The sequence below is a fragment of the Theobroma umbraticum genome, unplaced genomic scaffold (assembly GCF_002168275.2).
Source record: "Theobroma umbraticum cultivar Fairchild unplaced genomic scaffold, ASM216827v3 scaffold_67.0, whole genome shotgun sequence".
NCBI lineage: Eukaryota > Viridiplantae > Streptophyta > Magnoliopsida > Malvales > Malvaceae > Theobroma > Theobroma umbraticum.
In genome coordinates, this window is record NW_018397262.1 from 5,088,302 (window position 1) to 5,101,913 (window position 13,612).

The 13,612-nt window shown below is 34.3% G+C and overlaps 3 protein-coding genes across 3 annotated transcripts; 2 read left to right on the forward strand and 1 right to left on the reverse strand.

The window, feature by feature from the left end:
• LOC110419228 (G-type lectin S-receptor-like serine/threonine-protein kinase At4g27290) lies at window positions 1–3,872 on the reverse strand. Its single transcript, XM_021432202.2, has 7 exons — window positions 2,474–3,872; window positions 2,187–2,300; window positions 1,782–1,939; window positions 1,499–1,709; window positions 1,165–1,402; window positions 936–1,086; window positions 1–860 (listed from the first exon to the last, which is right to left on the reverse strand). Exons 1-7 carry the CDS (start codon window positions 3,753–3,755, stop codon window positions 558–560), a joined length of 2,457 nt encoding a protein of 818 aa, XP_021287877.1. The 5' UTR covers window positions 3,756–3,872; the 3' UTR covers window positions 1–557.
• Window positions 3,873–5,754: 1,882 nt separating this feature from the next.
• Window positions 5,755–8,025, forward strand: LOC149527004 (ras-related protein RABA1f). The gene is made up of 2 exons (XM_089783970.1): window positions 5,755–6,118; window positions 7,204–8,025. The coding sequence occupies exons 1-2, from the start codon at window positions 5,898–5,900 to the stop codon at window positions 7,634–7,636; spliced, it is 654 nt and encodes a 217-aa protein (XP_089640096.1). The 5' UTR covers window positions 5,755–5,897; the 3' UTR covers window positions 7,637–8,025.
• Window positions 8,026–8,575: 550 nt separating this feature from the next.
• LOC110419722 (UDP-glycosyltransferase 79B6) lies at window positions 8,576–10,030 on the forward strand. The gene is given in 3 exon segments (XM_021432814.2): window positions 8,576–8,897; window positions 8,935–9,318; window positions 9,320–10,030. Coding segments are annotated over 3 exon segments (1,362 nt in total). The 5' UTR covers window positions 8,576–8,630.
• Window positions 10,031–13,612: the final 3,582 nt, after the last annotated feature.

The following is a 13,612-nucleotide window of genomic DNA, read 5'->3' on the forward strand; positions in this document are numbered from 1 at the left end:
TTATATCATTATTCATCTTTAATTTTATGGATGAAGCGATTGAATCTCTTATTTTTGGCTAAAACACATAATATCTCTATGTTTTAGATCAACACAATACAATTGGAAGATAATAATTATGATAACACAAATGTGAAGCAATAAACATTTTTCTACCTAGTAATTTTGGCGACATTTATGGCTAAGAAACAATATAAGATTATTTTATTAAGCTAACAGAAACTGTTAAATCTTTTTATCTTTATTAGACTAATGCCAGCGGCAGAGTAGATTGGAAGATGTTCTCATAATTAGCACTTTAGTCTATGTTTTGCAATGTTTGTCCTAATTGAATTCCCAGATAAAGAAACCAATATTGGGAGACAAACTACATTCAAAATACAAATTTTCTTTCGGAATCTTTCTACAAGATCTGTCTTCTGAATTTAACTTGAGAAACAGAGCAACCAATCCTTACATATCACACTCATGGATGTGGAAATGTAATGTACAAATTGCATGATGAGCAAGCATTTGCTAAGATAATGACAGAATAAGACATATAGCTGAATATTTCTCTATCGGCCATCCAAAATTGAGATACTAACATCATTATTTGACAATTTAATATTGCTTGAAGAAGAATCTGTTTCTAGTGACTTATTGTCCATCAGGAAACTGGGTTCCTTGGGTTCTACCAGGGCAGTCTCACTACCCAGCATAAGAACCACAGATGACATGCTGGGTCTATCATCAGGATGTTGTTGCACACATAAGAGAGCAATGTGGATGCACCTCATCACTTCCGACACAGAGCAGGAGTCTTGTAAAAACGAATCAATCAGTTCTAGTGGCTTTTCTTTCTTCCACAGTGCCCAAGCCTAAGACAAAATTATAAGCTGTTGGTCATTCTCCTCAAAGTACATCAACATTTAGCAAGTAAGTTTCAGGCTTACATGTCCAATCAGGTTGAGGTCCTGGCTTGGATTGTAAAACCCTTTATTTTTCTTGCCACTTAAAATCTCCAGCACCAGTATCCCGAAGCTGAAAACGTCTGATTTTACTGAGAATTGCCCATTGATAGCGTATTCTGGTGCCATATAACCACTGTAGAAAATCAGCAGAAGAAAGCAACATTAGTGATGATTTACAGTTAAATTCATGAATGTGCAGTTAACCACTTACTAAGTTCCAACCACTCTATTTGTACTCCCCGCAGTCTGGTCTCCTCCAAAAGTTTTAGCCAAGCCGAAGTCTGAAATTTTTGGATTCATCTCACTATCAAGAAGAATATTACTGGTTTTAAGATCTCTGTGTATGATCCTCAATCTGGAATCTTGATGCAGATAGACAAGGCCCCGAGCAACTCCATTGATAATATGAAAACGCTTTGGCCAATCTAGTAGCTCATGTCTTGCTCTGTCTGACATGCATGCATTATACTGAAATTCAGTCTCCATTTGTCATATATATACACTAGGCTACAGAAATTTTTTGGGTTTTTTGAGGGATCCATTACCGAAGATGAAGAAATTCAGACTTTTGTTCGGCATAAATTCGTACACCAGCATTTTCTCCTCTCCTTGGATGCAGCATCCAAGAAGCTTTACAAGATTCCGATGTTGAAGTTTGGCGATCAGTGCTACTTCATTTTTGAACTCATCTGATCCTTGTTTTGACCGTATTGAGAGCCTCTTCACAGCAATTTGTTGTCCATCTTCCATGGTACCCTGAAAATAACGTACCATATATAAGAATGTTTTTGTCTAATATTCATTTTAAGCAGATCAGTGCAAATTTACCTTGTAAACGGGCCCAAAACCACCTTCTCCCAACTTGTTGTCCAATGTGAAGCCATTGGTGGCTTTAGCTAACATAGCTAGGTCGAATAATTCAAGTTCTATATCTTCCTTTTGCCCTGCATTGCTCCTGTTATTTACACCATGATTTTCATTTCCCCCTGAAACAGTTGCCAAAAGTGCTAACGTTAGCCATAGAATGTTGGGTTATGACCACTGTGTTGGCTTTGGTCCAACATATTTCTGAACAAAACCTCAAAAGTCCTCTCACAGCCACCATATGATTGTGTTTAAGTTCTTTTGCATCTTTTCTCAAATGAACCAGGGGAAGTTTCTAGCACTCCTTACATTTCTGAAGTTTCTCTAGAGCATTGTTGAAATATGATTTCTGAAGGCAGATGGCTTTACCTTGCATTCTTGCTCGGCTTCTGTGAAAGTAATAGCAGACAAGAAGCACACCAACAACTAAGAACATGACAGGAGGTATGACTGCTAGCTTCATTTTAACCTCACCTTTTGGCTCTTCATGAACAAGGACAATTCAATAAATCCAAGAAAGAAAAAGAAAGAAAGTTAAATTAGAGCTGAGAATTGATGCACAAATGCTGCAGCATTAACTGGTTTAATATTTGGTACTATAACTTAAAAGGAACTACTTGATACTTATCACAATCAAAAGTAATTAGCTCATATACCTGCTTCAGAAGTAGACATTCGAATGTATAGTTCTTGCCCACCATCTTGAAACTGTTTGATATCAATCAGATCTCCAAACCAAATGGCACAACCACTTCCTTGTCCTCTTATATCTGTGTTTGTGTAGGCCATACAAGAACAGTTCTGTAAACATTTAGCCCTGCATTCTTTGAGACCTATGCTTTTGTCTACCCAAGAATGTTCTGTATCTGGCAGTTTCAATCGACCAAATTTGATAAATACATCTCCCTTCTGGCAGTCTAATGGCTTATTGCGCACACATCCTTGAGACCAGTTGATGGAGTCCCAATACTTTGAAGCTTTAGGCTTGAATCCTTTCAAACATTGACAAGGTAGCACTTCAGCACTGTAACAAATCCCATATGGACCACAGAGTCCAAAGTTGTCACAAACATCCGTCGGTGGATAAGTAGAAAGCATCCAACTCCTGCTTCCTTCAATCCAAAAGTAGCCCTGGCCCTGATAGATGGTTTGGTTCAAAACATACCTCATGATAGCTGTTTGATTGCCGAGGTAAAATCTGAAGTACACCTCGTCGTTATTCCATACAAATTCGAACTGAAAACCAGGACTAGGCTTTAACAAGGGTGTACCACTGTATCCGACGCCATTCCAGGGGCCTGTCCGAATGTATTTCTTTGCACCCTTCCGTGCAACAACATCAGGGTAATTATTTAGCTCGACGCCAGCGGTGAAGTCTCCAGGAGATGGATCATCAGAGCTCTTCCATGCTGTCAAACGGCGATCAAGACCAGTTCTCAAGTCCCATCCCAACTTCATCCCTGGTAGAATAGTATCAGTTGGATAGTCAAAGCTTTGCCACGAAAGAGTTCTTTCTGAATTACCATCATCACTTTCATCTCTTATGACAAGATTTCCAGAATCCAAGAGCTGTACTATTGGCTTTCGAGCTATCTCTGTTGAGTTTGTCGACCAAACAACACCGTTGCTTCGACTGAACAGCATAAGATTGCCTTTTCGGTTGAAGAACAGCATGCCATACGAGTCATTGATTGGGTTGCGCCGGTTTGCAACCCAAACAACAGTTCGGACAGGGATTTTCTTGTACCAAATTCCCAAGTAACAATTCATGGAGCTTCCAGGTCTGAAGAAACCCAGTTCAAAGGTTCCATCTCTGGAAACCAAGGTCCTGCCATCACTCAAAGACTCCGAGGAGGTAAAGCTATCGATTCCAACAGAGAATCTAGAGAAGAGACTGAGCAACATAATTTTGATCGAAATGAAAGATAAAACGTTCATCGCTTCCCAAGCTTCCACAAGTCACTGCTAGAGTTTTTCACATTGACGCATTATAAAAGAAAAGAATCCAAAAGCTCATAACAGTTCACTTGCATGGAGGCGCATGCAAGGAGGGTGTGAGCAAAATTGTACTGGATCAACCGAATGGATTCAAATGTTATTTAAGTAAAACAACTCAGTCTAATAGATTGATTAAATTTATCACTTTAAAATTTTTGATTTAATTAATTTATTCAATTAATTCTTAATTTTAAAATTTTTAAACCAAATCGATCAAAAGATCAAACTAATTAATTATATATATATAAATATACTATTTTTAAATTAATATAAAATACATATATTTATTATTAATTTTCATTTCATATTTTATAATTATTTTTAAATTTACAGATTTTTAATTTAATCAATTCTATATCTGTTTATATTTACTCAATTTTTATTAATTTTTTAAAAATATTTAATTCATTTAGCTATTAATTATAACAGACTGAAATCAATCGAATCAACTACTTGTTGACCCCTATATGCAAGTTGCAGGTCTTTTGAACTCTTCTTGTAGCTGACCAATCAGGAGCTTCTTCAAAGTAATGAGCTGAAATATATGGATACCAGTAATTGAAGTTTGAGTTTGCCAGGCTTGACTATAGAATTAATTCCCGAAAAGGAAAACCATTTTTGTTAAGGCAATTAGTTAAATGCAGTAGGCCAGGGACCGTTGGCAGCAAGAACAAATTAAAGGCCGTAAACCAACACTACCCAGGCCAGGAAATACACTCCCAGGACTCTTTTGTCTTTCAAAGCGTCTCCTCAGTTTTTGACATTCTACCTTATGGCTAGCCTGCTTGTATCATATTGATTGCCTATGCTTTTCCATTTATCAACACAACCATAAAGATAACAGAATTAAAAAACCCTGTCTATAGATTTAGTCCACCATCAGATAACATTATAATTTATTTTATTATATCAATATGTCACGTTATTATTAATTATAATATGTTAATATATCAAATCAATATAACATGATATAAAATAATAAATCTGGTTTTGATTAATGACAATTATTCATATCAATTGAGTTGATATGAAAGTGAAAAATATCGTATGATTATATTATCATGTTATAATATTATATCAATATGTTATATTATTTAAATATTTGACTCATTAATTAATATTGATCTATTATTTGAAAAACAAAGTTCGAATCTTTTTTTTTAATTTTAAAAATATATGTATAATATGTTAACATGTTACATCAATACTACGTAATATAAAATGATAAATGACATTTAGAATTTGTTTGATTTAGTTTTTTTCAAGCTTAAAAGCTATTATAAAGCTTTTATGAAAAATAATAACTTTTAAAATTAAATTAAAGTTGTTTGGTAAATTTTTTTTATAAATTATAATTTTGGTTAAAATTATCATAGAGGATATTACTTTTTTTGAAAAGGTAATATTGTAATTATTTTTAATAAATGAGGATATTTTTGAAACAAAAATAAAAATTTTCTTACATTTTAAAAAAAAAAGAAAAAAAAAGAGAAAGCTCCTCATAGGAGCTTTTCTTGAAGCTTTTTATTTTACATTTTATTTTTTAAAAAATTACTTTTTAAAAAAGTTTTTCAAAATTTATATTTGACTTAACTTTTACTTTTAAAATATAAATAAGTTGAAAAAAAATTATACCAAATAAGTACTTAATTACTTAATCGTTAATAATAAAGACTTATTTTGTTTAAAATAAAAATATAAAAATTTAATTGAATGTAATAAAAAATTAAAAGTTTATTTAATATTTTTTAAAATATTTCAAAAATTCTTTTAATTATTATGCTTACTATTTATTATTATTCTATTAAGCTGGCTGCTCCAAAAATTTCCAAGAACCCACCTTTCTGTTAAATTGGCCCACTAACTTAATTGGGCCGGGTCATCTAATTCATTACCCGACTCGACCCAATCTTATCCCCTCCGGAATCTAACCCCGCATTTCTCTTTAATTTTGCCAATGTCGAAAGCTCTCTCCCTCCCTCTCTAATGCCATCGATCTCTGCCATTTGATAAAAATTTCCTCGAAAAATCGAATTTTTTTTTTAAAAATCCGATAAAAAGATCCCGACCCGGTGACCCGAAATGGCGGCGTATAGAGCGGATGACGACTATGATTATTTGTTCAAGGTGGTGCTGATCGGGGATTCGGGTGTGGGGAAATCGAACTTGCTGTCGAGATTTACGAGGAACGAGTTTAGCCTTGAATCCAAATCCACAATCGGAGTGGAATTCGCCACCCGAAGCATTCGGGTCGATGATAAGATCGTTAAGGCCCAGATTTGGGACACCGCTGGACAGGAAAGGTACATTTTTTAAACTCACTTTCTTGTTTTACATGTTCGCTCTTGTATCTCATCAGTTTTGTTTTGTTCTTTTTTTTAGTTTTAAGGGGTTTTGTAATTTTGAGAGATTTGAGGAGAAGGAGGTGTATCTTGGATTGGTGTATTGGTTTGGTGAAATGGGTACTTGGAATTTTGGTTTTTTCTTTTTAGGTTGTTTGGTTGCTAGGATAATGTGGGAATAAGTTGTATTCAGATTTTTTTTTCTTTTTAACGTTAAAGCATGTGGACTTGGATTTTGGTTATTTGGCGAAAAGAAAGTGCTTTTTTGGATTGGTGCATTGTTTTAAGCATATGTGAAAGACAATTTTCTTCATTAGCATGTTGCAAATTCGATTTGGTTTAGAAATTAGCATGTGTCATGTTTATGAATAGATTATGTATAAAATCAACAGTTGGTTTACTCATGGATGAGCAATACAGAAAACGTAGTGGGTCTAATTTATTTAATATCTGTTATAACTTGATCCATTATTGAAAACATAGAGTTCACCTACTACCCTTTAAAGTCCAAGTTGAATCATTGAGCCATATCTGTTAGCATTCTAGAATATCCCTTGTATATCCTGTCACTTGTCTATCTAATCGATGAAACATTGTATTTATTGTTGTTGGGTTAAGAAGAATTTGTCTGTTATTTTCAGCTTTGATTGTTGTATTAATTCTACTAAGGTAACCTTGTTCTAGTCTTAAAGGACTACTATATGTTATTTTGAAATTTAGGACATTGTTGTAGTGTTTGTTTCAGTTCTGATGAATGTCCTATTATTTGTAAATTTTGATGCTTGAACTTATATGAAAAGCATCATTACATGCCTTTAGAAGTCATGTCTTCTGTTCTGTCTTCAACTCTGCTTGTCATGCGTGGGGCAGGAAAACTGTTGTTTGTACAATTGAACCTTCTATTTGCACATATAATTTTCTCAGTGATGTTTCTCTGGGTAAAAGGTACCAGAGTGAGCTTCCACAATGTCATATATTTTATTAATTGTATTAATGTGTTCTATAAGCTTTTTGAGAGTTGATTTCTTGTTATATTCCTTACGAAGATACCGAGCAATTACAAGTGCGTACTACCGAGGAGCTGTTGGTGCATTGCTCGTCTATGATGTTACTCGACATGTCACATTTGAGAATGTTGAGAGATGGTTGAAGGAGCTACGAGATCACACAGACTCCAATATTGTCATTATGCTTGTTGGTAACAAGGCAGACCTGCGACACTTGCGTGCTGTTTCCACTGAGGATGCTAAGGCCTTTGCCGAGAGAGAAAATACCTTCTTTATGGAGACATCTGCCCTTGAGTCAATGAATGTTGAAAATGCATTCACAGAAGTGCTAACTCAAATATATCGCGTGGTCAGTCGAAAAGCACTCGAGGTAGGGGATGATCCTGCAGCCTTGCCCAAGGGACAAACCATCAATGTTGGAAGCAAGGATGATGTTTCGGCCATCAAGAAAGTTGGCTGCTGTTCTGCTTAAATGTTAGATGATTTTGGGCGTCCAAGTTTCCTCCCTTTTTCATCTCTTTAAGCACAGGACCTTCCTCGTTGTGTTATGGTCCTTGAGCTTCCTCTAGCTTTCAATTTGAAGTCAAAGAAGATGCAGCATCTCCCAATTTTCCTTTTTTTATTTTTCATTTGATTTCAGTTCCTTTTTCATGGTTCTTTATTTCTTTTAGGGTATTTTTGTTCCTCGTGTAATGTTCCATTCCATTTCCATAGTTTTGATAGTTTTTATTGTATTTGATTGCTTTAGAGTACATAGTTTGGTCAGACAGATGTAGTTTTGTAATTTTAAATGATTTTTGTTAGTTGCGGATCATAAAATTTGAATTATCTATGATAATATATATTAATACCTTCATAGGTGCCTGTGGCTGTTAATTTATTTGGAGTGAATGCTGTAATTAGTATACAAATTGGAACTCTGTTGCTAGTTTGGGGGGTTACAGGTTTCAAGGTAAAGGGATGGAGATTGATGGAAATCTGTTGTGTGTGTGCAAGTGGTGAGGAAGAGCCTTGTACCAAGCAATACACAAAAAGGAAGAGGAGTACGGGATTTGATATGCTAGCTAGCTAATTGGCGTACACATTTGCTTATTCTCCACACACATGGTTTTTGTGCCTTACATTGCCAGTCTTTTTAATAGATTTTAGTTCTGACGAATAATGCAGAGATTAAATGGTAAGATCATGTGCTTATTCCTTAATCCAAGATTAGTTCCTATATATTTAATTATAAACTAAGAAGCAAAACAGAGTGCGGATTACAACATATATATGTCGCCATGGGCGTTTAAAGATTTGGAAATCAGAAAAGAATCTATTGTTGCGTCAGTGGAAGATACGTTTGCTCTATACTGAGTGATCCACGTTCTTTACTAACAATAGCAGAGGCAAGAAAAAAAGACACCTCTGACAGACAGTATATATATATATTGGTCTGGACGTACGGTAGCAGAGTGGAAGCAAAGATGAGCAAATCGAACAACTCCGAACTTCATGTTGCTATGTTTCCATGGTTTGCCTTTGGCCATTTCATCTCCTTTCTTCACCTCTCAAACAAGCTTGCTGAGAAAGGCCACAAGATTTCCTTCTTATTGCCTAAAGGAGCACAGGCAAAGTTGGAACAGCTAACCCACTACCCAAACCTGATTCGATTCTTTCCTCTCGTTGTTCCCCGTGTAGATGGTCTCCCTCCAGGCGCCAAAACTGTATCTAATGTTCCTTTCTCGCTACATGTGTCCTTCGCTAATGCTGGCTTTGATGGAACCCAAGATCAAGTTTAATGCTGGCTTTGATGGAACCCAAGATCAAGTTGAAGACATCTTAAAAACTATAAAGCCTGATATGGTTTTCTATGATTTTGGGCATTGGATTCCAGCTTTGGCTCGCCAAATGGGCATCAAGTCTGTGTACGATACTGTGGTTTCTGTAGCTGCAATTGCGCTCTTAACCAAAACAGATGGCAAGGATGGGAAGGACGTGACTGAAGAAGAGCTTATAGAGACACCTCCTGGTTATCCTTCTTCCATTGTGAGATTCAGAGAAGAAGACGTTGGTGCGATAATAGATTTCTTAGTAGTACCGGAAACAGGATTGTCAATTGAAGATCGCCTGATCGCTAGCATTGAAGAGAATGATGCCACAGCCTTCAGGACTTAATCGTGAAATTGAGGGACCTTTCTGTGACTATTTTGTCGAACAATTTGGAAAGACCGTTCTGTTGACAGGACCTTGCTACCCTGAAACCAAGAACACACAGCTTGAAGAGAAATGGGCTTCCTGGCTGAGTAACTTTGAGCCAAGTTCGGCGGTGCTTTGTGCATTTGGAAGCCAGATTACCTTGCAAAAGGAGGAGTTTCAAGAGTTAGTTCTTGGGCTTGAGCTATCGGGGCTACCTTTCTTGGTGGTTTTGAGACAAACACAAGGATGCGTGACTGTTAAAGAGGCATTGTCTGAGGGGTTTGAAGAGAGGGTTCAAGGAAGAGGGCTGGTGCATGGTGGTTGGCTTCAACTAAAACACCCATCTATTGGGTGTTTTGTGAGTCACTGTGGTTATGGAACCATGTGGGAATCTCTGCTCAGTGATTGCCAAATTGTACTGATTCCTCGCCTGGCAGATCCAATCCTGAACACCAGATTAATTGTAGATGAACTCAAGGTTGCAGTTGAGTTGGAGAGAGGAGAAAAGATGCAGATTTCCAAGGATAAGTTGAGTGCAACCATCAAGTTGGCAATGAACAAGGACAGTGATATGGCTGGTTTGTTAAGGAGAAACCATTCCAAGCTGAACCAAACACTTTCTAACAGAAATCTTCAGGATGAATATATCAATAATTTCGTCCAAGGTCTGCAAAATCTTACCGATTAGAGACTCTACATTGCAAAAGAAGAAAAACTTTTGAACTATCTTATCCAAATAGAGATTTTCATCCAATCTTTTGAATAATTAAAATCGTTTTAAGAGTTAAGTTTGTTTAAATAATTATATTAAAAAATAAATATTTATGTTTGTTGAAAAATAGATAATTGTGTCTATTGAGAAGAGATACTTTTGTCTATAAATAAGATTTTTTAGTTTTTTTAAAATGTATGAAAAAAAAAATAGAGAAATAATATTTTATATTGATTTTATCAATACAAAATGTTATCTATCATTAAATTTCCTCTTCATAGATTTATACGTAAATAACTCTTTTACATATTATAAATAAAATCAAATAAAATTTAAAAAAAATGACATAAAATACACGCCTTGTAATCATTTCTAAACATTTCTTAATTTTTAAATTCTATGTTCGAACACTTATCTCGCTAGCTTAATTAAAATTAACATAAAAGTTTGCTTATCTACACAAATGTACACTACTTAACATTGTCAGTCCCTTTGAACAGGATTTAATTTGACATTGACCAATTGTAAACTATAGGTAGTTTACTCTAATAAACTATTATTTTTTTTGTACACAATAAACTATTATGAGAAAAAAATATTAAATAGTTCCTAGAGTATAATAAAAATATTAAAAGGTAAATTACTCATAACACCCTAAATTTTGATCATAATTCCATTTGAATCCATTGATATTGAGAAATACCCTTCAAATAAAATACACTAAAATGGAGAGTCCCATGAACTGAGACCCACCACATGCACCCTTGTAGTCACAAGGGGAGAAAGGTTTTGAGTAGTTCGTTTGTGAAGGAGAGCCGATTCAAGCAACAGGTTTGGATACTCGGAAGCCGCCTAGAGGAGGAAGAAATAATTGAATTTACAATGGTGTAGAGGATTGGTAGCTCATGGGTGGCTATTGGTTGACACTTGACAGAGAGTTTACTTCATGCTGGAGATGCACTGGCCAGTGGTTTGGCTTATTGATAACAATTAGTGTTATATTGTGAAAAGCTGAAGTAATGGCTGCAACAGCAGCCTCTGTTATGAACACGAGAAACAGGGATGAACAGATCTTAAGTACCAGCAAAGAAAATAGCATCAAACATTAGCTTCATTCTTCTGAAAGTTAATTACAAGTAATATATATGAATAATACATTATTAACGCTTGTTATATTGCATGAACCAAGTGTTTAGATTCAACAACACAGTGAACATGCGCGGCTACACGTAACAAAACAAGGTAACGTGCTATAAGTTTGCTTTACAGCAAAACAACCTGAGATCTTGTCCACCTGTACCCATCATGCAAGTATTAACCATAACAAATTAGTGCAGCTAGTTTGAATTATTTGTGTCCCTTGTGTAGATAGTGCAATAAATCATCTACTCGTTTATTATGATCAGCTTTTGTCAAACTTTGTAAACTTGATTGGGTTCTTTTCAAAATATCCTGAAAATAGTCATCTTTATAATTTTAATTATTTTTAGTTAAGAGAAATTAATTTTAGATAAAATTACTTTTAATGAGACTAACCCATATGTTTAGATATACACCTTAAACCGACTCATATCCTTTAACCTTTTCTTCCTAAAACTTTTAAACGTTTTGAGTATTTTAGAGTTATTTTTTATATATAAAGGAAAATTTTTTGGCATTTTGAAATGATTTTTTATATGTGATAAAAAAGTTTTTAGCATTTTGAGCATTCTTTGTTAGATAGGTATATTCGTTAATTATATTATTAAATGAAACATAACGAGTTATTTGAAGTTATTGATTTTGTTAAATAAAATTTAATAGTTTTAATGGTTTTTGGGTCGAATGTTGACAAGACATACGTGATTAGTTATTAGGACATGCATTGCTGGTTAGGCATTGGGTTTAAAGGTTTTAGGTATTGCATGATTTTAGCATTATGTAACTAGTTGATAGAGTATTGCATGATTAGCTTTTAAACATTGCGTAATTAATTTTTAGTTATTACATGATTAATTTTTAGGATATTGCATAACTGGTTGATAAAGTATTACATAACTGATTTTAAGTCATTATGTGGTTGGTTGATACAGCATTACATGACTAGTTTAAGTTATATAATACTTAAAAGTCAATCTCGCAATACTTAAGTTATGCAATTGTTAAAATTAGTCTCACAATGTTTAAAAATTTGTCTTGCAACGCTTAAAAACTAGTTACGCCATGCCTTAATTAAAACCAATAATGTAATACTTAATAACTAATTAATTTGACTACTCGTAGTCAAATTTAAGTTGCCAAAGCTATATAGTGTTCTAATTTATAGATATGTCTAATCAATTTCAATCTCTCAACTTTGAAGTTTTATGAACATAAATCAATAAACCTAAAAACCCAAAACACATACCTTGATGATGCCATTGCTTTTTGGGATGGCAAGAGAAAGCTGGTTAGCGAGATAGACAGTATTTGGCAAGTGAGAGAAATAAAGATTTAATTTTAAAATTTTTGTTTAGATAGTGGGATAGAAAAAATTAAAATCATTTAATTTATCTGAAATTGTTTAAAAAACATTATTGTCAAGTTATTCTAAAATTAGATAAAAAGCTTTAAAATTATAATGAGGGATATTTTTGAATTAGACTTATGAAGAGGATTATTTTTCATAATTTCCTACATATATAAAATATAGAGGTTAGGGAGCTGTAGTAATTGTTCACTCCTTTGTTCATGTTTTCCAAAAAGGAAAAAGATTGGATATGTAAATGTGATTCTTGTGATGAGAAGAGGAAGCGTTGCAAACAAGTAAGGGATGTACCGGAGGTGACAGAGAGGAAGATTGAAGCAGTTCTTGAAGTACTAAATGTCATGACAGGTGGAAGAGAATAAGAAAAGAATAAGTGTTCTGAATGAGAATAAGCTAAGGAGAAAAGCTATGGGTCAAAGTCTAGTAGTTCTGAAAAAGCTCCCCCTTTGAGTTGTGAAGACTCTATATATATAGTGTCAAAAATAACAGTTACAAGAAAAGGTTTTAATACGCGTAATGAATGATATCATTAAGGAGAGTTTTAATGTTAAGTAACCGTTACTGAGAGTTAATGTTGAGTAACGGTTAAAACTTATTATGTGACCATTGAAATAATTATATTTAATAAAACTTGTTCTCGAGTTAAAAAAGAAAAGCTGTTTGTGAACAGCTATAAGAGAAAAGGCTGTACGTGGACAAGTATAAGAGAATAAGAAAAAAAGCATAAAACATTTGTGCTTCAGGAAAAAGGTTAAGAGAGACTTCTTAACTACGTCCATATCTGAGCCACCAAGCCAAACTCTCCGGAACATCCCACTATGAAAGTAACCCATGAATCTTGCCACCTATTTTGGATTACTTTCACTGTCATCTGCGTGAAATTATTATTTTGTATAAAATAGTTGTTCTACTTGTATTAGTTGTTCCACATAGAGTAATGCTCCACCTATTGTAGTTGTTTTGCGTGAAGCAGTGCTTCACTTATAATGATTGTTCTCATTATTCTTTATATAATGTTACGTGATAAAATGATTTTTTAGAGAATAAGTATT

Bases quoted from the DNA above. Each gene is read 5' to 3' on its own strand.
- LOC149527004 (XM_089783970.1), top strand. From the start codon at position 5,898: ATGGCGGCGTATAGAGCGGATGACGACTATGATTATTTGTTCAAGGTG. The intron at 6,119-7,203 runs GTACATTTTTTA...TTCCTTACGAAG, and splicing joins GACACCGCTGGACAGGAAAG to ATACCGAGCAATTACAAGTG.
- LOC110419228 (XM_021432202.2), bottom strand. From the start codon at position 3,755: ATGAACGTTTTATCTTTCATTTCGATCAAAATTATGTTGCTCAGTCTC. The intron at 1,940-2,186 runs GTAAAGCCATCT...CAACTGTTTCAG, and splicing joins AAGCCGAGCAAGAATGCAAG to GGGGAAATGAAAATCATGGT. The intron at 1,087-1,164 runs GTAAGTGGTTAA...GATTTTCTACAG, and splicing joins AATAGAGTGGTTGGAACTTA to TGGTTATATGGCACCAGAAT.